Below are 24,767 nucleotides of genomic sequence, written 5' to 3' on the forward strand. Positions count from 1 at the left end.
ATCCCTTTGTAAATCTTTCAAAAACTACCGAAGGCATAATTAATTATATTCGTTCGTATTTAGTCTCAAATATACAACAAACATTTAAAAATGCTTTCTCCTGAAACAGCTCAAAAGCCGAAAAAATCAGATATCAAGAAGTTTTTATTTCAGTTTTAATAACTTTATTTTCCTGTATTTCTTTGAGCTCCCTTGAGGCGTTTTAAGTTTTGACGCTTACCTGAACGTGAAGCTTTTCTACTGGTAAGTTTAAGCTTCTTTCTGCCTTCCGAAACAATGTCTTTATCAGTATTTTGAACATTCTTTGGATCCAGATTTGCCGCTTGCTTCTTACGTTTTCGTTTGCGAGCACCGTCTTCGTTAGCTCGCTGTTCGATAGCTTCGTTTGTCCAAGCTTTTGGAAGGAACATGAGAGATTTGATGGTTTCGCTCGAGTTATTCGTATCCAGGTCAACTCTGTCTTTCAATTTGCTCAGAAGGTTCACCTTTGTCTATATGATTGAAACCATTGCTCAGTTAGATAAAACTGTTAACTTCATATTATAGGTACTTACCATACTAGCAATTGACATTCCGTTTCGTATTTTATTTATAGTTTGCTTCTCTATATCTAATGCTTCGCGCAGATCATTCAATGCACTTGAATATAAAACGGCGTACTCTTCCTCAGCATTCGATTTTATATCGATCGTTCCAAGTTCACTTTTGCCGGCTGCAGCTAGCATAGCCTGTATTCAAATTATAGATTTGCTTTGTGATATTTGGTTAAAGAAATTCGTAATCACACATTACTTACATTAAATTTCTTCTTCTCTTCATCTATGAGCATTGTTATTGAAGTACCGTGATTTCCGGCGCGACCAGTACGACCGATTCGGTGAATATATGTGTTTATATGTCTCGGCATATCGTATGAAATAACGACGTCGATATCCTCTATGTCAATACCTCGAGCGAGTGCATCTGTGCAAATAATTCTGGCACATGACCGGAAAATGTATAGGTAATAGGTTTTATTTGTTCCATTGATTTCTCAAATTTTTTTTTCGGCACGTTCGTAAATTAATTTTTTTTGCGATTCCTCTTTTTTTTGGTAGATGTCAAATCACCTTCTAATGCTTTTGCATACAGTTTGTTTAATTTACGAACATCGATACAAAATCACTTCGACAGAAAAAATCAATTTACGAACGTTAGTAAAGCTTGTCATTGTTTGAGGATTTCTTGTTTTATATAACAAAATGTATACCACTTACCCGTTGACTTTACCCAGAGCGAATCTGTTGAGCACGCTTTTCCTAGCAGCAGGACTTAATGATGAAGACCATTCTTCAACAAGCAATTCTTGGCCGAGCATTTTCTGTAACACGAATGACAACCGATGTGAGGCATCAATTGAATTCGTGAAGCACAAAAACCGTTTGTAGTTGTTCTCTTTTATCAGTGCAAACAAGGTGAGCGGTTTTATGCGATACTGGGTCATGCAGATGAGTTGTCGCAGTTCTGCCGGAGTAGAATATTGCCCAGCAAATGCACCACGCTTTTCTTCCGTTTGCTGTGATTGCGTTTTCTCGTACACGTCTACCCGTTTGATAGGATCGGCAACTGCTGTAAACAGCTTAGGATGGAAAAGTTTGAAGGTCTGAAGCTTTTCTGGATCTTGGCTCAAAGTAGCCGAGAAAAGCAATTTATGAGGCTGTTTTGGTTTGTCGAACAGTTCAGATTGCGAAAGCTGTCCAACAGTTCGTCCAAGTAAGTATTGATCAGATTCTGCCTTGACGTGCTTATTAAGATGATACAACCAATCATTTTGAATTTGATCCATAACGCGATCAGCTTCGTCAATAATGAGAAACCGAAGGTCTTTCAGCGTGAAACCTTCAGTGGAATTCAAATGTTCCACCAAACGACCAGCAGTTGTAACGACAATGTCAACTTTTGCCATGTATTCGCCATTAAATTTATCCACCAGTTTACCCTGTTCTATGGTAAAGTTATGTTTTCGTGATAGCAAAATTGGCCTCACTTTGGTTCCATCGCAGAGTTTCTCAAACACTCCAAATACTTGCTCAGCCAATTCCTTCACAGGCAAAATAACTAATGCTCTTACAGCAGGAAAAATACGCCTTAGAAGCATTTGAACAATAGGAACGGCGAATGCTAGTGTTTTCCCGCTTCCAGTGGGAGATGAAATACACAGATCACGCGGCCAAAACGGAGCAGGCTTACGATGGACATTAAGAATCCAAGGAATTACTGTTTCCTGAACAGGGAACAGTCGCTTATAATGCATATTTCTTAAGTTTGTCTTAAGCTGATCGTCGATATAATCCAGCTTTTTGATCGATTTTCCTCTTTTATTAAGATCACTATCGATTATAGTAGGATGTGACAGCCATGGAGGCAAAATTTCATCTACTTTTTTTAACCGTTTGATATGGTCTTCGCCAAGAGTTGTGAAATTGGTCTGATTTTCTGGTTTGGATTCACTTTCGTAAGTTTCATGTAGGCGATCCGATATGACGTTCTCTGTTTGCTCGATTTTTTTATCTATCTTCCTAGTTGTTTCTTCGGAATCATCGTTCTCGTCTTGTCCCGGTTGCCTCTCAGTGATTTCTGGTTCCACATGTTGGATACTTTTTCCAGTATTTTTCTTTGATGATAGCAATCGTTGCAAAATTAGCTCTTCTTGCAACTTCTCTTCATCTTGACTCAGTTTAGTGGCATCATATCTAACAGAAAATATAAAATATATTATCTTGATTTATCAGTAAATATAAGTTTAATTACCTGTTTACTTTAAATAAATCCATTATCCGAAAAATCCGAAAAAAAATACTATATGGGCTTCAACACGTGCATTTGTTTGTGTTCATTCGGACGAAAGACGAAGTTCATCTGACATGCACGGAAAAATTGAGTTATTCATAAAATGTGTTGACAGTCAATTATGATTCTACCTAACTTTTTTTAAACGTGTATTTACGGTTAGATGACAGTTCAAGTCAAAAAAATTATAAATTTTATGTTTTTGTTATTTTCCGTGAACCTCTCCTCCACACTCCCCGAATAGCAAAGACCATGGTATTAAAATAAACGTACAATGATTTTCAATTTCACAATGAATTTCATCGTAGTATCTAAATATTTTTCAACCGCTTTTAATTATGAAACCACCATAATTTTTAAAGTTACCGTACAATTCATCGTGAATATAAAATATTTCATAGTTGTCGAAAAAAACAGAAACACGGTATTACAATATTTTTTTTGTGATTATTATTGTTACAGTGTACTTCATTGTGAAATGAAAATCCAAACCATAAGTGAACATTGGTAAAATTTTGATAGTTTTACACATATATATTTTATCGTGTAGACCTTTTTTTCGAGCGCGCGCCATTTTTGTCTTACAATTTTTCGATAAATAATTTTTTGCGAAAATGCTGTATGGTAAGTTCGTTTTATGAATAGCTATAGGTTTATTGAAATTAATGTATTCACTCTCTTTCTGAAAGGTGAAACAAATAGTACTTCCTTTTGGGCGCCGTTCCTGGGGCAGCGGAAAAAGCTTTCGGTGAAGTGTGAGATCGGGAAGATGCCATCGGAAGGTACGATTGATGGAATTCCTTGTCCCAAACTGCCTGGTATTAGCTCAACCCAGCTCAGCTCCTGGTCAACGGAAAGAACAGCGAAAACTTTGGTGGTGAGTACATTTCAAGAATAATTGTTTAATATTTGTTTATATTTATTATTAATTTGTTTTACAGTGGACATTCCAAGACGGGCAACTTAGTTCCGGTAAATTTGGCTCGGAAACGGGTATGACCACACGCCGTATCGTACTGCTTCAAACCTGGATCACGCACACCGGAGAATGCGCCGCTTCCAGCCACGGTGGAAAAAAAACCCCGACAGAAAACCGAGAATGGACGGCAACTCAGACATTTGCGAGTTATTGGGAACGATGACGGATTTGCTGCAATATATAGATTCTTGACAATTTAAGGAGTTTTGTTTTTCCACCTGGTGTTAGAAAAGTGCAAAAACAGTATTATTATAGAGCATTCATAAAATTTTAAAATTAAATAAAATTATTTCGAATTTCTATTTTAAATTAAACAGTTTGCTTAAGTTAATTCTTGTTTTGAGGAATTATATTCCTGATTGGTTGTGCTTTTAAATAAACGTTTATCATGTTTATTACAAAGCATAACTAATCATGAATAAAATTCCTTGAAATAAGTATTAACTTAAGCAAACTATTCCAATCCATGAAAGTATAAATTATTCATGGTAAACCATGAAAGATTATGGTTGAAACAATACATACATACCATTGAAAAACCTTGATTTCCATCTTCGTTTAAACAATGGAAATAAACGGATTTTCATGGTTTTATTGTGAAAAAGTGGAAGCTGTTATCACCATGAACTTCATATTTTTGAGCTTCCAAATGTATGGGAAATCGCCATTTTTTTCATGGTCACGCTGCATAACAATACCCCTTTTTCATGGTTATTTTCGCCAAAACAGTGAAATGTATGGTCGGAAACTATGAATTCCAATGTACATTCACGGTATCGGAGACGATAATATGCATTGTGTAGACCATAAAACTTATGGTTTGTGATTATGGAATTCATGGTTTTTTCATCGTACAATTCTATTCGGGTCCGTATTTGACCTTTGAAGTGTACGCATACGAAGCGAAAAGTTATCTTTTATAGTTGGATGTTTGATAGTGAAAACGTGTTAGATATTGGGAAACGATTTTATTCCTGAAAGCACTAATTTGAAGAAGGACAGTGGCCATCATATTGGTAAACATCGGGTGGTGGCGTGGACCACTGCGGCAGAGGCCGAATCCGGACAAGAATAGCGGAGGATTTCGGAATTTGAGGTTAGGTGACGAGGCGGAAAAGAATCAAGAGGCCAAGCGAACCCACGAGGTCGAGTGAGAGCACGAGGTCAAACGAGGACAAATTGGCATTGGAACTCGAGGTTAAGGAAAGCTAGAAGAGAAGTAGAAGGATCTCGAACGGAAATAAGATAATGACGATGGTAGCAGGGTCCAAGGACCTTTCGCAGGAACCACGCAGAAGTGCGCGAATGGTGTCGCTGACTCTTGGTAGTCAACCGGCACGTTGCAAGGTTACCTTGAGTTCGAAAAAGCAACTTGTATCAAACAAGAGAGTCCAGCCTGGGATGAATAAGCGCATGTCAGGTCCACTGTTCTCAACTGACACTGGAAAACAAAGCTCGGGCACCGAGCCGTCCTCACCTATTGAAATAAGCATGGATGAAAGAATTATTTTCCTAGAACCGGAAAAAATATCAGGAAATATTACCAAACATCAACTGGTGGTGGCCAAAATGTTAAAGGATGCTGAGGTAACATACAAGGAGATTTCCGAATTGGGACGCTTTAGATTTAAAGTTATCCTAGATTCAATGGAAGCGTACGAGAGTATCCAGAAAATCGACTTAACGAAGCACAATTTGAAGATATTCCAGCCCAAATCTACAACAGAAACTGTAGCTTTTGTGCGAGGAATCCCGGTGGATTTTGACGAAAAGGATGTACTAGACAACATAGAATGTGACTTCGAAGTCACCAAAGTTGAAAGGATTAAGCGCAAAAGGAAGGAGAACTTGGTACCCACAGAAAATATGAAGATAACGGTGCAGGGTGGAAAAGTTCCGGAAAAAGTAATTATCTATGGCTGTCCATTCAAAGCTGAGATGTACGTTTACCCAGTAAAACAGTGCTTCAAATGCTGGAAGTTTGGACACCTGAAGTAGTTCTGTATATCCAGGCAACGGTGCCAAGTCTGCGCCATGGTGCATCCTGGAAAAGAAGAAGATTGTAACAATGTACCCCGTTGCCTTAATTGCAAAGGAAGGCATAGTGCAGGTGATAAGGAATGCCCCGAGAGGCACAGACGGTTACAAATAACGGAGGAGATGAGGAAAAAAGGAGTTTCATTCAAAGAGGCGGAATGCAATTTCCCGAAACTATCCAACAGGTTTGATATTCTTCAGACGGAAGACGATTTTCCCAGCATCATTGCTGTGGACGAAAATGACCGAGGTTTTCCAACCGAACAAGCAAACTGGGGCACACAAAGAATGAGGCTAAGAAAAACTTACAGCCAACGCGAGGCATTTGATTCTGGAAGACGGGACAGAAGAATTTCTACTGAAAACGAGCCATGCAATGCAAATTTCGTGGAAGCGGTAGTAGCTGGAGTGAGAAGAGAATTGTTGAGATCCTTGCGAGAAAAAGCTTGGCTTTCACCACTTATTGAACTGAGAGATCAGACGACCGAAAAATTGAAAAGCTGTAAGGACGGAATACAATCTGATGAGTTAGCCATGTTCATTTACGGAAGGCTAAACGAAATCATAGAACAAGAGTTTAGTAGCACAAGGCACGACCAGAACAGGATAGGAAGACCAACTCAAAATGGCCAGTAAAAACTTAAAAATTCTTCAATTGAATATACAATCAATTCGACCAAGTGACAAAAGAGATGTACTATCCAGATTCCTGAAATGTAATGAATTTCAGATAGCGTTGTTGCAAGAAATATGGCTACGGGAAGCGGAAAATTTTCAAATGAAGGAATTTCAATTAGTATCAAAACGCAGGCAGACCGGATATGGAGGTGTTGGATTGCTCATATCAAACGAACTGACTGCAGAGGAGATGAGGTTACCAGACCTAAAATTTTTAGAAGGAGTTGCAGTGAAAATAATAAGAGGTTTCGATCCTGTAATCCTGATTTCGGTGTATCTTCCACCAGATAGGACAGACAGCCAGTTAACTATTAACCAGCAAAAAGCGTTAGCCACGAATGAGATTAAAATATTGTTTGATTGGTTAGAAAAACAATCCGGAGAAATCTTGTTGGGAGCTGACTTTAACGCTCATCACGAAGCATGGAGCGAAGATTTTCCTACGTGTTATAGAGGTAAACTTTTGGGAGATATGATTGAAAATTCAAGACTTATTTTATTAAATGATGGTAGTCCAACAACTATCAGTTTACCAGGAAACCGTGACTCAGCAATTGACATCACTTTGGGAACTCCAGGATTAATAAGAAAAACTAGATGGAAGGTTATAGAAGAGGACTTTAGAAGCAACCACTTACCAATAGAAATCGAAATTTCCAGTTCTATCGAAATTGCAAAAATAAAAACAACAAAAGTTAATGAAAATAAAGTAGTAGAGTACCTCAATAAAATTAGGCCACAATTCTTTTATGATGCCAACGAAATGCAAGTAATATTTGATGAAGCTATACAACATGGCTCGTATGTTATTAAAAACAAAAAAAGCAACTTCTTGAAGAAATGGTGGACCCAAGAAATAGACCAAATATATCAGCAAAAAAGAGAAGCATTAAAAATATACAATAGAAGCAAATTGCTGGAAGATTTTCTAGAATTTAAAAGAAAAAGAGCCATATTTAAAAGGGAATTTCGGAAAGCCAAAAGAAAATATATAGAAGCAACTCTCGGAAAAAATTGATGAAAATACTTCGGCTAAACATGTCTGGAATATAGTCAAAGGAATTGACACGGCATTGACAGGGGAATCTAAATCATTAAAACCAATCTCAATTGATGATGGTACGGCGTTCATGAACCATTATTTCACAGAAGATGAAAACCATCTTAATCTTCCTCGAAATACAACAATTCCAATACTTACCGGCTACGAAATTCCACTCAAAGCGACCGAAATTTTGGATGTCCTCAGGAAAAAGAAAAATTATTCGGCTCCAGGGGAGGATAAAGTTTCATACTCAATAATTAAACGCCTGAATTTTGATTTACAGCTCAAAATATGCGAAATGCTAAACATGGTCTTCATGACAGAACAAATCCCTGAAAAGTGGCGAATAACGGAAATAAAACCGATTCCGAAAAATCGTTCACAAGTGGGCCCCGCCTCAAAAAGACCCATAAGCCTAATGAATGTGAACCTCAAACTAATAAACTCTGTAGTGAAAAATAGAATAGCTGAGATTACCGAAATTTTGAACTTAATTCCCAAAAATTCCTTTGGGTTTCGGAAATTTTGTTCGGCGCAGACTTGTGTTAACTTTTTAGTAAATTCCATCAAAGAAGCAAAAGCAAAGAAACAGGAATGTATAGTGGCCTTCTTAGATATCTCGAGAGCTTTTGACAAAGTCAAAACAGAAATACTGTTAGAAACTTTAGCCTTGCAAGATATCCCACAAAAACTAATATCTTGGTTGCATTCCTACCTAAGCTGTAGAAGATTAGCTCTTAAAACGGATAAAGGAGTAATTAAAAAAACTGTTTCGGAAGGTTTACCGCAGGGTTGCCCTTTGTCCCCGGTTCTTTTTAATCTGTATACTGCAGCATTACACCAATTACAAAAAGAAAACTGCACTTTCCTCCAATTTGCAGATGATATTGCTGTTTTAGCAATTGATGATTCTTTGAAAGGAGCTGAATCGAACTTAAACGAATTTCTTAAAAGCCTAGTCGAAACAATGAAAAATTTAAATTTAGAGGTCAACCCTAGCAAATGCGCTGCTATCCCTTTTACATACAAAAAAATAGACCATCTGAAAGTAAAAATAAATGGAAATCAAATAGCAATTAATAACACACATCAGTATCTTGGGTACACACTCGATCGAGGATTGTGTCACCGAAAACACATTGAAAGCGTCAGAAAGAAAGCCATCGAAAAACTACCTCTTATGAAACTTCTCGCTGGACGTTTCTCTCATGCTAATCCAGAATCTTTGGTAAAAATTGGTAATGCCATGATTAGAAGCAAATTAGAATATGGAGGACAGATTTACGGAGGGGCTGCAGAAACAAATTTGCAAAAAATTCAAACCGCACAAAACGCTTTTTTGAGAATATCTTTAAAATATTTGAAATCGACCCCAATTCACGTAATGCTGTCTGAAACAGGACAACTGCCCATGAGAACAAGAATAGAACTCCTAACCAAAAGGGAGCTAATAAGAAGTGTCTTCAACAAGAATCAGCTTGTCGAATTTGTCGAAAGAACAGTGGCAGATGGAAGGCCAAATGGCTCTTATTTTACTAAAATAATCGATCAAAATTTAGACTTGGTAAGTCAAATTCACCCTAAAGACCCTGACATCGCGCTGGAAAGTAGGCTTCAAAGGACTCCAACAGTGGACATAAGCTTCGTTCAATCGCTAGTAAAAATCGATTTCAACTGGTTTCTGTCAACTGATAGGCTGATGTCATGCTGAAACAACTAGCAACGCAACGCAACGCAACGTTCCAATAAGATTGCGTTGCATTGCATTGGTATGTCATGCTGGCGCGACCTGTCACTTTGAAATTCCCTACAAATCATCACTTCTCTACATCTGATAATGCTTTGAATCGTCTCCTTTCTTTCCGGAGCCATCAAAAACTCATCAAATCACGACCCGGATTGCAAGAATGCCGAAATTTGAACCGACAAAATTCCTTGTTTTTTTGCCGGAACTAAGAATTCATGAAAATTTTCTCGCCGATTAGGATAGTTTTTAGTTTATTATCACAAGTTCGGACAGATCTTCGTAATATTGTGCTTAAAACCCGGAATCACTGCTTCAAATCGAGAAAAAACAATGTTCCTATTGGATTTCCTACTAGTCGCGCTACTAAACACATTGGCATCAGATTGGTCGCGCTACTCAAAGCGACCAGTATGACAGGTCTGCGCGATTTCCATGGAGATCAAATGAGAGCTGGTTAGTCGTGTGAACGTTGCGTTGTAGGTCGCGTTGCTAGTTGCTTCAGCATGACATCAGCCATAGATGTTCAACGAGCCAATGTTTTGGTCGAAACAAGTCGGGTCGTTCACATTCTTGTTTGAGCTGCCGTGGCGCATAGACGTGACTTTTTACTGAACAAGATACAGTTTTGAAATAAGTGCTTCAAAAGTTACTTTGTGATAAAAGTTTTATTACCTTTTTGATTATTGGGTACTCGAAATGAGTGTCACAACCGGTGCCCCACCGGGGGCACCTATGGACGGCATTTTAGAAGGTTGTGAAAAAACGTTAGATCCTGCGAAAAAAGATGGCGGGAAAAGAGTTTTCGAAAAATACTTGTACGCTAACAGTGACACTGGCCCGTATAAAGTTATTATTGAAAAAGAAGAAGAAAAGGACAAACCAATTGGAATCAATAAGATCTCTGTCGGAATAGTTCTAAAGCAAAACGGTTTCACGAAATCAATAATGGACATCCGAAAAATAGGACGCTCGAAAGTATTGGTTTATTTTCAAGATTTTGCTGCAGCAAACAGGCTCGTGAGTTGTAAAAATTTGTCTTTGAGGAAATATGCAGCTTATATTCCGAAAGGTTTCGTGTCTGTAAAGGGCGTTATAAGTGGCATCCCTGAAGACATCGACGTCAAGGAGCTACAAAGTGAAATCGATTCAAACAAGGAGATCTTGGAGATTTTCCGGATGCATCGATTCGTCAGTAAGGACAATAAGGTTCCATTAAAAAAGGTATGTGTTGTATTCCGTTCCAATAAGCTTCCGGATTCAGTAAGAATATATGCGGTTAATATGAGAGTGGAGGCATATGTAAACAGAGCGGTCATGTGCAACGCCTGTTTAAGGTATGGTCATAAAGCCGATAACTGCAAAGGTAGGAAACGATGTGATAACTGTGGAAACGCGGAAGATGAAAATCACGATATCAAAAATTGCGTCAACCTGACGAAATGTGTGCACTGCAAGGAAAGCCACAAAGCGTCAGACCCCAAATGTCCGGAAAGAGCTAAGCAGGCAGCCATTAAGAAATTGATGGCTTGCCAAAATTTAACCTTCCAAGAAGCTAAAGAAGAGTTCAGGGTGGAAACTCGTAATGGATTCGATATTCTCTCCAACATGAGAGAATTTCCGAGCATTTACGAAAGTTTTGCGACAGTGACTGCGAAAAGCGTTAAGCCTCCAACAAAACCACAAAATCAACCTAGAAAACCAGTTGCTTCTACTAGCGCAAGTGGTGGAAATAGTGGGCAAACTAGGGTAAACATTCAACACATTCAGAAAACGAAACAAAGCGTAAACAACGCTGATGACGATAGTTGCAGTTCGGTACAACCAAAAAAACGAAAAACACATACATCTTCAGATCCAAATGATGATACGGAAAATCAACAAATGATGCCCGTACAACAATACTTGGAACTTCGAAAACGGTGGGATGACCAAATGCAAATATTGGCAAACCAGAGAGAGAGTTATAAGTCTGCTATGAAGAAGTCATACACTGAACCAAATTAGGCGATTAAATTTATAAGGTCATTCTAATAAATCTTACTATTCACAGTCAAATTTTAGCTACTAAATTATCCTTTGAAAGATATAGCAAAATCCAATAAATTGTATCTGCTTCACTCACTTGGTGAAATGCATAGGACAATCCAATAATTATGAAACCAAATTGGGCTATAAAATTTATAGGGTCAATCTAATAAATCTTATCATTCAGTGTTTGATAGAAACTAACGATAAATCCATTACGAAATATGGAAAAATCCAATGAATTTCATAAGCTTGTTCTACCTAGGAAAACATATATAAAATTCCTATACATTTCATCATTCAAAAGTTAGTATACATGTTGGCGTGTCCGTTTCAATTCTGTTTGGAGAACATAAATCAAGAAGAACGATTGTTTGTGTTGAGCCAGTAATTTTTGACCGGAAGATTTTACCAGTTGAATGGCAGCAAACAAAACTAAAATACCATCGCCGTGATAAAAGCTAAACATTTATGAACGTAAGTTAGAAAAATGGAACGGCTGAACGACCTGGTGTTAATATTTTGTTATCTATCCTAACAGGTAAAATACGGGACTTAAAATGACGGCCAGCAGCGGAGAAATACAGATCCGGACTTCAGCTAGTAAGCACACGGTTCCATTCTTTGCCATGCATAGGTAATTCATACTTTTTTTCAAAAACATAATTCGTTTGAAACTAAATGCTGATTTTTTCCCAGGAAAAACATCAATCCACCAGAACAGCAGCGCCCGACCAGCTGAATCAGGATTTATGCACCAGCCATGATCAATGCATGGAACCGCATCCTCATCAATAAGTGTTTGAAGTGCAGTGCAGTATAACGTTTACATTTTTGGAAGATTTGTTGTAATAAATGTTTAACGAGATCAATTTAGTTATTTATATGAATAAGATGGAAAATAGAAATTGAATTACAGGCGTATTTGATTGCAATGATGGAACCATTCATAACACTAGATTAGATAATAAATCATAATAATTTCGCTCTCCATAACATTCATTGAAATTTCTTATAAAATAAATCATTCGTCTACTGATAAAAAGTATTGGATTTTCCTTTAGTGCGAAAACACTAGAATTCCCAATAAACCTTATAGCCCGATTTTGTTCAGTGTACGCTATGCTTTCACGATACACGCTGGAAATTATTTAACCAATTATCGTTAAAAAGTAACCATTTTCACACCTTTCCGCGTTAAGTTATTTTTTGGTTTCTTCCATAGAAGTCATTTTTTGACTTCTCTTGAGAAGTGGAAATATGGTTACTTTTTAACCGCAAGAAATTATTGCGGAGAAGTTGAAAAACGGTTAATTTTGAACCATATCGCAGAATGGAAGGAAAACAGGTAATTTTTTTCTTAAAAATACTAGAATTGGGATTTCGGATCGAAAGATAAATCATCATCCAGCGTTCTAATACGAATTTATTGGCAATTTCTTAGCACACCTGACCAGGAACACGAAATTTAACTCACCCTTACCGCCGCTCTCAGTTTGGCCGACCGACTCCGGGGATTTCGTTCGACCTCCTCGTCACCCGGAAGCACCACATGTTTGGTCAGTTGCTGCCATCCGGAGCACGGTTTCGTTATACTGTCCATCGCCTGCCGTTCGTGATAAACGGTGTGGCTGGAGTAGCGCAGCGGCAACCGATTGGCCATATCGTTCAACACGTTACCCATGACGTGCCGCTTCACGATAGTGTCCTCGAGCGAGTGGAACGTTATGGCCACCAGTTTGCCACTAAGCTTCAGATATCGCTGGGCCAGCAGCATCCCGTAGTTGATTTCGTTCAGTTCGTTGTTGACAAAAATTCGCAGCGCCTGGAAAGTTTTCGTGGCCGGATGGCTTGGTCTTTTAAATTTGTCCAATCGGTGCATTCCCGTTCCGAAGCAGGACTGAACGATGTCGGCCAGCTGGTGTGTGGTTTCGATTTTACGCATTGAGTGACGAGCCTCGATTATGGCAATTTTCCTGTACTGTTTTTCTTCCCCGTAAATTTTCAATATCCGGCTCAAATCGGTTTCGTCAATTTTGGCCAAGACTTCAGCGGCCGTTGGACTGTCCTGGCATCGATCCTTATCCATTCGCATATCCAGGGGACCGTTTCTGCTAATTGAAGAACCACGCAGTCCTTCATCAAACTGCATCGAGGAACAACCGAAATCGAATATGAATCCTTCAATGCAATTTTGTTGAATCTTTAATTCTCGCAATTTTGCGGGAAGCTCGGAAAACCTCCCAAGTACAGGTATGATTTGTTTCGGATAACAGGAAGCCAAATCAGTTGCAATCCTATGAGCAATTGGATCTCGATCCAATGCAATAATTTTGGCTTCCGGAGCAGTTTTTCAAATTTCTTTGGTGTGACCTCCCGCGCCAAAAGTCATATCAACAAATAGCTCTCCGTTCTGAAGTTTCAAAAACGTGACCGTCTCTCTGGCCATAACCGGAACATGGCCAACATTCGTGGCAAAGTTTCTGCTTAAAACTAATCCTAATCTTTGAACACCGCCGGCTAATACCTTCCTCATTGCTTGTTCAAGTATTCCATAAACTCCGATGAAAGCACGTCCCGGCACTGCTCCCCGGACAGCCCGGTGTCAGGCGATTGAAGCGTCCTCGGGTGTACCTTCAGGTGCACGTCGTTAACCAGATTCTCCAACGCTCGATGCTGTCGCGATAGATTTTCGTCGTTCACGGCAATAATGTTGACATTACCCAGCACTCCGGCCAGCTGATCCCGCAGAAACTGTCCCAGATCCCGCCCGATTTTACTCTGATCCACCGGCCAACGATCCAGAAGCTTGAAAAAGTGATTGTAGTACTGGGACATTATACGCACCGACCGGAAGCTGTAAAATAAATTCTTGTATAACTAATAGTTAATTGTAACTGCAAGGTTACGTTAAACACTTCAGAGACAAATTAGGTAGAATACTTACAATAAGTTCTATAACTTTGGCTTCAAAAAACCTTAGTAACCGATTCTAGGGCAGCGGCTTCCAGGCAGTTTTGTTCGCTTCCCGAATGATGTTTGCTTGAATGACGATGATGAACCGCAATCGGAAACAATGAGGATACGCTTCCCCCGAATGGATTTTCGCATAAATGCTGCCATCAATAAACAAGGCAGGTAAACGAACCTAGGACATTGTATATTCATGGACATTGGATTCAACGGGAAACGTAAAATGCGAACTTACCTTGAAACAGCTAAATTTCAAATGTTGGTTCGATCAATCGTTTCACGGTTCAGCCAGCTATGATAATTCTTCACTTTCTTCCGGACACAAAATAATCGGCAAGTTACCTTTAATTTAAGGTAAACCCTCTTTGATCTTCAGGGGAAAGAATACCCACGATTTTCGTCTTTCCGTAGTCAACAAACCTTGAACATGCCAATGGCTTTCGAATCACTTGGGATGTATTCCGACTAAGCCTGACTACTACAAATATGTCGAAACAAAAATACCCCCAGAGAGAACCGCAAGATTAGCCACTCTACAACACGGATGATTCCAGCCAGACCGATTTCGTTTTCGTTTTTTTTTTTGCAACTTGTCCAAGAGTCACTTAAAATTCTGAATTCGAGGCCTAATTTTCTCACGACTTTTCGAGGGCTCTTCTTTTGATAGCCAGTTCGAGGTAATTTTTAACTTACAAACGAACAGAAAAAAAATACACACGAAACCGAAACTCGCCACAGTGCTTCAACTTCCTTGTGCCTTCAGGTGCACGTCGTTAACCAGATTCTCCAACGCTCGATGCTGAGATTTTCGTCGTTCACGGCAATAATGTTTACACTACCCAGCACTCCGACCAGCTGATCCCGCAGAAACTGTCCCAGATCCCGCCCGATTTTACTCTGATTCTCCGGCCAACGTTCCAGCAGCTTGAGAAAGCGAGTGTAGTGCTGGGACACCGTACCGACCGGAAGCTGTAAAATAAATTCTTGTATAACTAATAATTAATTGTAACTGCAAGGCTACGTTAAGCACTTCAGACAAATTAGGTAGAATACTTGCAATAAGTTCTATAACTTTGGCTTCAAAAAACCTTTGATAAATGCTGCCGTGTTTGGTATGCACCACGGGTTAGTAATCGATTCTAGGGCAGCGGCTTCCAGGCAATTTTGTTCGCTTCCCGAATGATGTGGACCATTCGCTGTGCCATGATGCTGATTTCTTCCGACCGGAGCTTTTCGGAGTGGCTTTTTTTCTCATTTTCGATTGATTTTTACCGGCGGATTTAATCAAAATTTACCAAAACTTGGCAAAAAAATATTGACAGGCTGAAAAAAAAATCCAAGTTATAAACATGAAATATTGAAAACCGAATACAAGAAAAATTACCAGTCCAGCACTGAATGTACCGGAAGTTTCCTGAGACAGTGATATTCCAGCAGAGACGCCGACCGACCAGCCCCAGCTCCATCCGGATCACAGGAACAGATTTACTTTTAAACATTTTATTCGTTCGCGCTCGGTTTGCTCTACGCGTTTACTCCAAAATGGCGAAGACAAGTTTTTCAACCGTTTTGTGGTTAATACACGAAAACTACCAAAATGGTTAAAATTTCGCGAAGAAAAAATCTTAAAAAATAACCATATTGATAGTTTTGGAGCAAAAACCATAAAATGGTTATTTTGTAACCATAAATGGTTAGATAAAAATGAGCGTGTATGCTCCAGTCTCCAGACGAAGATGACAGGCACCTACACTGAACGAAATCGGGCGATTAATTTTATAGGGTCATTTCAATAATTTCAATCATTCACGGTCCGCATATAAGCTAACGATTTACTCACTAAAAAACTCCGGAAAATTCAATAAATTTTACAGTTGAATCCTAAAAGAGATTTACCCATTAAAATTTATAGGAAAATCCAATGAATCTCATGAGCCACACTCGATCGGTAGAACGTATAAGAAAATCTGATAAATAATACAGTTTCGATTAATGATACATTATAAATTTGCTCAAAGATTTTGTTCATTTTTTATGTTGCTGTTCAACGGAAATTGAAGTTGATTAATGTCAGCTCATCCGTACAAAAAAGTGAAGCTCAACAAATGCAACGGTATGTATTTTGTGTATTTTTAAAAGATGCGTGCGAATTTTTCTAATGATCACAATAGTTTCATATTTCTTTTGTGGTTTTCAGGATTGAAAGCGAACAGTACCAAGATGAAAATGGACGCCTCAGATCCCCAAATGAAGAAGATGATCTATTATTGGTTTATTGGAAATTGGAATTCACGGAACCAACTCACCCATCAATGGTATTGACCGCGAAATTTCGATTCTCTGTGCTAAAGAGGTGAGATAATGTAAAACTTTGTTTTTAATATCTGAAATTAAATCATTCCTCTTGATTTCAGGTTTGTTTTGTACCAACTTTCCTCTGCTGAGAACCTAAGCCGGAAGTTCTGGTTTCGGATCATCACCATTCTATAACGTTAGCACTGGCGACTGTGCCATAGTAATTGCTAAGTGCTTAATAATTCGAAATTTGTCTATAGACAAGAAACAATAAAATTTTCAAAGTAAACAATAATTAGTTGCAAGTTTTCGGAAAGAAAATACGAATAGAAATCATAAAAATGAAAACCATAACACAAGCCACCCCATGTATTTGTATTCCATCATTTCGAACTGTAACCATTATAAACTTGACGTTCTATAACATTCATTGGAATTTCCGATAAATTTTATCAAAAACTAAAACCTTGCATTGCATTCGATGAGCAAACTTGTAAAAAGTATTAGATTTCCTATTAGTGCAAAAACACTAGAATTTCCGATATTGTTCATAGCCCGATTTCGTTCAGTGTAGTAATGATAGAGGTTACCCAGTCAGGAAAAATCGCCCGAAATCGGCCCGATTTTTGTCCGTACATCTGCTCGATCGGTCCGAAATCGTATAAGAAATCGGGCCGACTTTAGTAGAAAATCGCGCGAAAATGAAACACTTTTTCGGACGACGATAAGTTTTCTCAACCAGTTCGAGCAGATCAAATGTCAAAACAAGCGGACCGTTTTCCAACCGAATCTGAACGGTTTTCGAACCGTTTTTGGGCCGATTGCCATCGTCCCTCCGAAATAAAGGACCGATTTCGGACCGAAACCGAACGATTTTTCGAACCGTTTCCGGGCCGATTGCCATGGTGTCCATCCGAAAAAACGGGCCGATTTCGGACCGAAACCGAATGATTTTTCGAGCCGATTCCGGACCGATTGCGATGGCGTACATCCGAAAGAAAGGACCGATTTCGGACCGAAACCAAACGGTTTTTCAAACCGTTTCTGGGCCGATTACCATGGTTGCCATTCATTCAGGTTTTTCGGTTTTGAACAAAAAGCTAGAAATTATTTCATTTGTTTTTCTTTTATTTTTCTGGTTTTTTTTTTCTTCTAATTTATACTTTAAATCATAGCTTATATTAAATACAATACAAGCTTATTTTTTCAGCGATTCGTCTGTTTTCAGGGGTTGATAAAGTCTTCGGGATGACAACAACATCATGCGAAACCATCTTCGAGGACCAATGTTGTGAGGAGATGGCTTGAGGGTTGTTCGAGTTTACCTAATTCGAAGCTCATTCGTCATCAACAGAAGGTGACATGAAAAGAAATACTAAAAAGAAAAAGGAAAAAAGAGAAAAAAAGGAAAAGAAAAATATGATATTAGTTAATATCATCTATCAATATACAATAAGAAGCCTAGCCCAAACTAATAATAAATCTAGCTTAAATAGCTTGATTGATATTGTCTACTCATCTGTTAGGGAAGAATGGCAGTTTAACTTCCTTAATAAAAAAAAGTCTACTCATCAACAGAACATAAAATGCACAATGCTGTTCTTCTAAAACCTCATTACTCTTTGTGGTCAGCCTCTCTGACAACCTATACTAATTTTACATAGGGGTTCTATTAAAATATACCATGTGCCTACTTTTAAATGCCCGAAATCAGTTATCTGGACTACCTACTCATAGTTGTTCTTCAAAATCATACATTCTACTATCTAATATAATTTTTCCGTTTTTTCTTAAATCTAGCATTTTCAAAATAATTTCGACATTTATGATTTATGTGTGATGAATGTTGTTCATTTTACCCTGAGATTTGGTAATTTTACAATGCGCTTCGTTTTTGAGTGCATTTTATTATGTTTTGTTTTCATCGGTCGCGATTTTGGAACACAAAAAATAAAATGTTGCTCGGGTTCGTCGATTTGTAATCGTTCACCGCGAAGAAAAATGTTAGTGTTTGGTCAACGATCACAAAGCTGGCCGCCCTCCCGGCCAATATACGGATTCGGATGCGGTACGATGCGAAATCGACCATTGATGGGGCTACCGGAAACCATGGGGGCTGGCGTTCAGAGTAAGACAATTCCGGAATTGGATTAACAAGTTTAAAAACGACTCCGATGACTCAGACGATGATTCAGGAATACCGCATTTTTTCAGGTGAGTGAAATTTTGTTATTTTTCCCCCTGTTGTAGGTATTTATATTGGGTAAAAAAACATCCAATCCATTTTTTTTTTAATTTACTTTAAGTGGCGGCGAATGCTGTTATCGTCTAAATGGTCCAAATTTCCCTACCGTGGGAACATTCCTTGATGGTGATATTAGGGCACAATTGGTCAATGTTGCCGAACATTGAATCTCCAACAGTCGTTCCAAAGCTTTCTGGAACTGGGACAAAGTATGCTGTTGCAACTCATTGAAAGCGGGACGCAGGCCTGGAAAAGAGAGTCTTATAGGTGAGTTAAACTGTGATGTGAAAGTTACTGATGAAATAAAAATTAAATTTGCAGTAAAATTTATATTTTTTGAAGCCTAAAATAGTATACTTGCCTAACCAACCTTTAAAGTAGGTTATATTATAACCTACTTTAAAGGTTGGTTAGGCAAGTAGGTTTAAAGGTTCATGTCATATAGGCTGTATAATTAAAGGCGCTTTAAAATGCACGCTAACTTTTGGCTACCCCTTAACGAATACTTTTGACCCGTTATTCGATAAGACTGGGAGAACTCCTTTTTAAGGATAAAGCCACTGTACCCTTTAAGGGGTACTCAGCTTGATAACGCTTGTAGCGGATCAAAATTACCCCTTATTTGAAACGCTTTTGTCTGCTGGAAATTTCAGGAGCTACTTATAGGAAATATGTTTTCTGAACGAAAAATTGAAACTAAATGTTGTTTTTCATTTTGTTTATTTAACTTCCAATTATTTCATGGATTGGATAAACTTTGTTAAAAAAAAAATTCACTGATTTGGTTTTCATCTCCTCCGTTTCCTCGCTATAAGTTGAATCCTGAAACAAAATTAATAAACAAAAGATGAGATTTTAAATATAGAATACAAAAACCACAAAACTTACCACCAATGTTAGTCCACTGCCGTTCATGTTGAATCCTTCTGGTTTTCTTCTGGTTCGTCCGGAGTCCGGAACTTTGCTGTGCTGCTAAAATGAAAATGAATAACAATTCTGGAAATAATACAATTTAAATTATCAACAAATCACCACAACCTCTCTCATCGTGCCAAATCAATCACTTTGGATGTAACGCATCTAAAACTACCCCTTTTGAAAGGAATCGAGCTTTTCGAAATAAGGGGTAATATTGATCCGATATAATGACCCGTTATTTGACAGATCGTGGAGGTTCTCAATAACGGGTCAATATTACGCCTTTAAGGGGTAGCCAAAAGTTAGCGTGTGTGCAATGTCGGGCAATATATCGGTATTGATTTTTGAATACGACGAATGCGCCAAGACCTTTGTTTTGAGAAAAACGCATTCCAAGTTTCAGAAAATAAAATCAATTTCATATTTAGCCTTCAAATTGATTTAATTTCATCATCGATCAATATAGCTTTTCCGTACTACCCAAGTAACCATAAGCACTAAAATCTAGCACCAATTCTGCTCTAGCGTCAGCTATATAGCTTGATTCTGTGCATCATTTTAGCACTGTGAGCCAGGTTTGGCGAAATTAACTGCTGCTTTAGTGCAGAAACTGGTATAACCATATAAAAGCACTGTTATAGCATTGGTTGATGCTATAGCGTTGGCGGGCAAAATGCTGGGAAAATGCAAATGGCGTTCAAATGAGGTTCGACCATGCGGAAAAAAATATTTTTCGGATTTTTGTTTGGTTCCATTTTTCTGCCATGATACTTAATTTGTAATTATTTTTATATTCGCTTATGCATATTGAGAAGATCTCTCGGATTGAATTTTCTACATGATATTTTTTTTTTATTTTTCAGCTGATAATCTGGAATCGAACTCATGACATATATGGCTCTGACATTTGACATTGACTTTGCCTGTGAACCTATCAGGTCCGCGTTTAATCTATGAAAAAAAAGACCTATTTGAATCAAATTTCTAGCAACCGGTGCCCTAAATTTGCATTGATTCAGCATCAATCAATGCTTATGTGCTTTGGCCTAATGCCACTGTAGTGCTTACATAGTGCTTAAAAGCATTAAAACAAGCTTGTGTGATGCCAATTTAATGCTTAGAAAATATAGCATTTGTTATTCTGATTTAGAGCAATGTTGCATTTCAAAAGCATTGTGCAAAGCTGATAAAATGCTAGTTGCATTTTAAAACGGTGGTATAATTCTAAAATGATGCAGCATAGCACTCGAAGGGCTGTTGTAATGCAAAATTGCACTTGACGTGCTGATATAGTGTAATTTAGCCTTTGAATGCTGGTGTAAAGCTATAAAAATGCAAAGCTTTAGTGCTTATGGTTACTTGGGTAATTACTTAAAAAAATTAATAAATATAATTGTGGGCCCTTTTACCACAGACTGGTGCTCTCATTTTGTTCATTCGCCAAATTGGAGCGCCCTTTTGAATTGCAGAATGGCTGTTCGCCTTTTGGATCACTTATTAAAGAAGCAATATTCAAGCAAATTTCGGCTTGAAAGCGGGTCCAAATGATCACATTAAAACATTAGCACATTCAACGATCTTATAAATTCTGATTTGTGCATCTCCTCGTCCTGGAAAACAAATTTCAAAAACTTCTATGCCCTTTTTCTATCTCGAAATAACTATTGGCCCTTTTGTTCGCGACGAAATTTTAAGGGTAAATGAGCGAAGAAACTGTGGGATTACACACTCATAAAAAAAAGCTATTCGCCTTATTTAAAAAATTAAACTTAACATCACTAAAATAAGAAAAATTAAAAGGAGATCATATTTTCGGATGTAAAATAAAGAGTTTAACGCATTTAGGTGATTATCTGGACCTGTTTACAGTTGGCGCATTCGCCGTATTCAAAATTATACCGATACCGATATAGTTGCATTCACGACAATGTATTGCAAAAATCGCCTACTCATATGCAATCATAGGTTTTTAATGTTTTAAAGCAGTTTGATGAAACTTAACGTTGCATATGTGTAGGCGATATTCGTATGACACGCTTATTTTTTGAACCATTATCCTTTTATCAATCGTTTTATTATATTTTTAATAAAACTTCAATAGTTCTTCTGATTTAAAATTGAAATCGCTGTCTGCGAACTAAATGGAACAGCTACATATGCAGTAGGACAAACAAAAAAAACACAGGTGAGTTTTGTTATTGGCAGCTCCTGAAGAGTCGGAAATTTCAACATTCATTGAATGGTTCGGAAGTGCTTAGCTTTAATCTGTTTTTTTTCCTTTAAAGGTCCATGCTGGGCGTTCGGATCTAAACTGACGGTTCACGGCTTGACACTAGAAACCTTATCAGCCCTGGCAGTAGAAGGTGACACTAACATATTGAAGTGAATTGTACTCTACACGAGTCCTGAATACATGGGCATGTGCTGCAATGTGAGTTGGATACAAAACCATCATGCAAGCTCTGGTTCTTTAATTGAACCGGAATAGAAATTATTCATACTTGCCCTGTTTTTTATCATTGAACGTGTCAATGATCGAGATGGTGCATCAAGACCCCGTGCTTGCAAAGGGACATCAGTTCCAGGGTAACAATTTATAAATAGCTATATGGAGAATGTTGATTATCTAATAACTTTTTTGTATGTACGTTTCAGAATGTGTTTGTCTAACTGCCGTTCTACTATAACGGGTGGCTCAATAAACGCAGGAGAGATTAAAGTAGGAATTAGGAATGCATCTGATACCGGGAGTGGCAGCCGTCCTGTTGCTGGCGTCGAGATGGTAGCTAAACAGATGATCGTTTTTTTTTTATCTACATGATATCTCAATCTTCCGAAATCCGATCAAGTCATAGTAGAATGGTTCTTGAAACATTCGGACCTGCTTCTGAAGATTTCAATTTTCCTAATAAGAAAAATCTGCACAGTACTAATCAAAGGATCGTCATCTACTAACACATATTATCGAATTCGAGCAGTTTTTATTCAGTCGAGAAAACTAACTAATTGAAATTTCTATTTAAAACTTGTATGTATCGCTACGCTGTAGGCGATTCACAAGTGCTGTGAAATTAGGATTAAGTTAAATTTAATTCTTGACCAAATACATATAGGTGTTGTACGATTTAAAATTAGATAATTTTAAAAAAATATTAAAAAAAAATGAAGTCTCAGCGGTTCTGTCACGATTAATTTGAATTTTTTTTTGGTTTGTAGAATTCAAGCAATCAGACATTTTCGAAATTTGAATCTAGTTTTGATCCACAAGAATCAAAACTTAAATCTTGAAAATGATCAGTTTAATTAGCAAATAGTAAAGAATTGTGACAACAGTACTCACCTTGCTTTCCCCTTTGAAGTATCACACCGTAACTGATTAAAAGTAATCCAAGTTAAGGCTCCACTTCTGAGCCGAGATCCGGATCGGGGTACGATGTCCGGGATGAAATTCCACCAGAGCCCATACCGTGTGTACATTTCCTTGGAAGCTTTGTTTGCAATGGGTCGATGTTTTCTATAATTCGTTAGAAAATAATATAAATAATACTTGATTATTTACAATTCAATCAATCAAACATTTTCGAAAATTGAATCTAGAGTGAATCCACAAGAATTAAAATTTAAATCTTGAAAAAGATCAGTTTAATAAGAAAATAGTAAATAATTGTGACAACGCTACTTACCTTAAGCAATTGCTTTTCACTATGAGGTACCACGGCAAAAACTAATTATAAGTGATCTAAAAGTGAAGCCACCACCTCTGAGCGTGTCTGGGATCCGGATCCGGATCATAATACGATGTTCAGGATGACATTCCACCAGCGCCCGTACCGTGTTGACATTTCCTTGGAAGCTTTGTTCGCATGGTCCGATATTTTCTATGGGGACGATAATGGATTAGAGAATTATATAAACAAAACTTGATTATTTATGGCGTGTTCGTAAATTGTTTTTTTTTATCGAAGCGATTTTTTATCGATGCTGGCGTTCGTAAATTATAAACAATCGTATGCAAAACATTGGAAAGTGATTTGACATCACCCAAAACAATCAATTTACGAACACGCCATTGGAATTCAATCAATCTAAACATACCTTACATATTATTAAATTATCGCCGGACAATGGCTTCTTCTATACGGCGCTCAAAGCATTTCTGAACAGGAACAACGGAAAAAGCAGAAACCGAACTGCGACCAAATTCCACAACACATTTCACAACAATAACGCACCAAAACAAAACCCGCACCCGGATTGCTGCGATTGAAAACTGCTCGTGTTTCGTTTTGCTCATCGCAGCACTGCGAAAAATATCGTCTGTTTTCGAGCAATCGAGCAGGCGGATGGAAATCGAGCCGAAAACGAACCGAATTCTAACCGCTAGAATTCGAGTGCCGCCATGTCTGTTTTGCAATCGGCCCGATTGAGCAAACCTTCCTGACAGGGTATGGACGAGTTAAGCGAAATATTGGGTCCCATTGACCAAGTCCCATATCAGTCTCAAAATAATTCCCATCCGATTTATACAACTCAACCAAATGCAAAACGAAATTGAAATAAAATTATTTAATCAAAAGAAAACTAATAAAAGTAAACAAGTTAAGTGAGTGACGATGAATCGTAAATTCAACGTTACAAACAGCCGTCAAACGACAAAAATAAGAGAGATGGCGATATGAGGCTCCGTTCCTCAGGCCAAAAAACCTAAAACCCAACAACAACAACAACAAAAGTCGGGTCGTTGTTCAATGGAGCGAGTTGAAACTAGTCGAAACCAATCCAGCTCGGCAGCAGGATTAGTTTCGACTTGGTAGAAATCGGTCGAAGTCAATTGGAAAGAGACAGGTGATCAACTGTCAATCCATTTCTACTTGTTTCGACCCGTTTCGACTAGAGTTGATTGAACAGACATATAGATTGGTCGGTACGAACCACAATCGGAAACGTCAAAATGAAAAAGGAAAACGTTTCAGCTCTGCAATGGCAGTCTCGTTTC

General features: G+C 38.0%; 4 protein-coding genes, 4 long non-coding RNA genes and 1 pseudogene across 8 annotated transcripts; 5 read left to right on the forward strand and 4 right to left on the reverse strand.

The window, feature by feature from the left end:
• Window positions 1–141: 141 nt before the first annotated feature.
• LOC129755775 (probable ATP-dependent RNA helicase Dbp73D) lies at window positions 142–2,887 on the reverse strand. Its single transcript, XM_055752420.1, has 5 exons — window positions 2,791–2,887; window positions 1,257–2,732; window positions 797–977; window positions 555–728; window positions 142–491 (listed from the first exon to the last, which is right to left on the reverse strand). Exons 1-5 carry the CDS (start codon window positions 2,811–2,813, stop codon window positions 165–167), a joined length of 2,181 nt encoding a protein of 726 aa, XP_055608395.1. The 5' UTR covers window positions 2,814–2,887; the 3' UTR covers window positions 142–164.
• Window positions 2,888–3,327: 440 nt separating this feature from the next.
• LOC129757984 (uncharacterized) lies at window positions 3,328–4,062 on the forward strand. Its single transcript, XM_055755403.1, has 3 exons — window positions 3,328–3,453; window positions 3,519–3,706; window positions 3,771–4,062. Exons 1-3 carry the CDS (start codon window positions 3,444–3,446, stop codon window positions 3,969–3,971), a joined length of 399 nt encoding a protein of 132 aa, XP_055611378.1. The 5' UTR covers window positions 3,328–3,443; the 3' UTR covers window positions 3,972–4,062.
• A 994-nt stretch (window positions 4,063–5,056) lies between these two features.
• On the forward strand, window positions 5,057–5,806 carry LOC129754900 (uncharacterized). The gene has a single exon (XM_055751162.1). The coding sequence runs from the start codon at window positions 5,057–5,059 to the stop codon at window positions 5,804–5,806; it is 750 nt and encodes a 249-aa protein (XP_055607137.1).
• Window positions 5,807–9,917: 4,111 nt separating this feature from the next.
• LOC129756968 (uncharacterized) lies at window positions 9,918–12,327 on the forward strand. The gene is made up of 3 exons (XM_055754046.1): window positions 9,918–11,817; window positions 11,882–11,977; window positions 12,040–12,327. Exon 1 carries the CDS (start codon window positions 10,012–10,014, stop codon window positions 11,317–11,319), a length of 1,308 nt encoding a protein of 435 aa, XP_055610021.1. The 5' UTR covers window positions 9,918–10,011; the 3' UTR covers window positions 11,320–11,817; window positions 11,882–11,977; window positions 12,040–12,327.
• Window positions 12,328–12,748: 421 nt separating this feature from the next.
• Window positions 12,749–15,981, reverse strand: LOC129754859 (probable methyltransferase-like protein 15 homolog; annotated as a pseudogene).
• A 206-nt stretch (window positions 15,982–16,187) lies between these two features.
• On the forward strand, window positions 16,188–16,824 carry LOC129751799 (uncharacterized). The gene is made up of 3 exons (XR_008738796.1): window positions 16,188–16,426; window positions 16,511–16,666; window positions 16,728–16,824. It is a non-coding gene; the product is annotated as an uncharacterized LOC129751799 (long non-coding RNA).
• Window positions 16,825–17,519: 695 nt separating this feature from the next.
• Window positions 17,520–24,200, reverse strand: LOC129757457 (uncharacterized). Its single transcript, XR_008739709.1, has 4 exons — window positions 23,867–24,200; window positions 23,455–23,649; window positions 23,112–23,285; window positions 17,520–19,099 (listed from the first exon to the last, which is right to left on the reverse strand). It is a non-coding gene; the product is annotated as an uncharacterized LOC129757457 (long non-coding RNA).
• Window positions 18,171–22,953, forward strand: LOC129757458 (uncharacterized). Its single transcript, XR_008739710.1, has 5 exons — window positions 18,171–18,822; window positions 18,915–19,120; window positions 21,873–21,956; window positions 22,057–22,357; window positions 22,427–22,953. It is a non-coding gene; the product is annotated as an uncharacterized LOC129757458 (long non-coding RNA).
• On the reverse strand, window positions 19,648–20,232 carry LOC129757459 (uncharacterized). Its single transcript, XR_008739711.1, has 3 exons — window positions 19,892–20,232; window positions 19,742–19,825; window positions 19,648–19,675 (listed from the first exon to the last, which is right to left on the reverse strand). It is a non-coding gene; the product is annotated as an uncharacterized LOC129757459 (long non-coding RNA).
• Window positions 24,201–24,767: the final 567 nt, after the last annotated feature.

This window comes from Uranotaenia lowii, chromosome 3 (genome assembly GCF_029784155.1).
Source record: "Uranotaenia lowii strain MFRU-FL chromosome 3, ASM2978415v1, whole genome shotgun sequence".
In the NCBI taxonomy this organism is placed as follows: domain Eukaryota; kingdom Metazoa; phylum Arthropoda; class Insecta; order Diptera; family Culicidae; genus Uranotaenia; species Uranotaenia lowii.

Coding starts and splice junctions, on each gene's coding strand:
- LOC129755775 (XM_055752420.1), bottom strand. CDS start 2,813: ATGGATTTATTTAAAGTAAACAG. Junction 2,733..2,790: donor GATTTATTTAAAGTAAACAG/GTAATTAAACTT, acceptor ATTTTCTGTTAG/ATATGATGCCACTAAACTGA. Junction 978..1,256: donor GCTCTGGGTAAAGTCAACGG/GTAAGTGGTATA, acceptor GTCATGTGCCAG/AATTATTTGCACAGATGCAC.
- LOC129757984 (XM_055755403.1), top strand. Junction 3,707..3,770: donor GAACAGCGAAAACTTTGGTG/GTGAGTACATTT, acceptor TTTGTTTTACAG/TGGACATTCCAAGACGGGCA.
- LOC129754900 (XM_055751162.1), top strand. CDS start 5,057: ATGACGATGGTAGCAGGGTCCAAGGACCTTTCGCAGGAACCACGCAGA.
- LOC129756968 (XM_055754046.1), top strand. CDS start 10,012: ATGAGTGTCACAACCGGTGCCCCACCGGGGGCACCTATGGACGGCATT.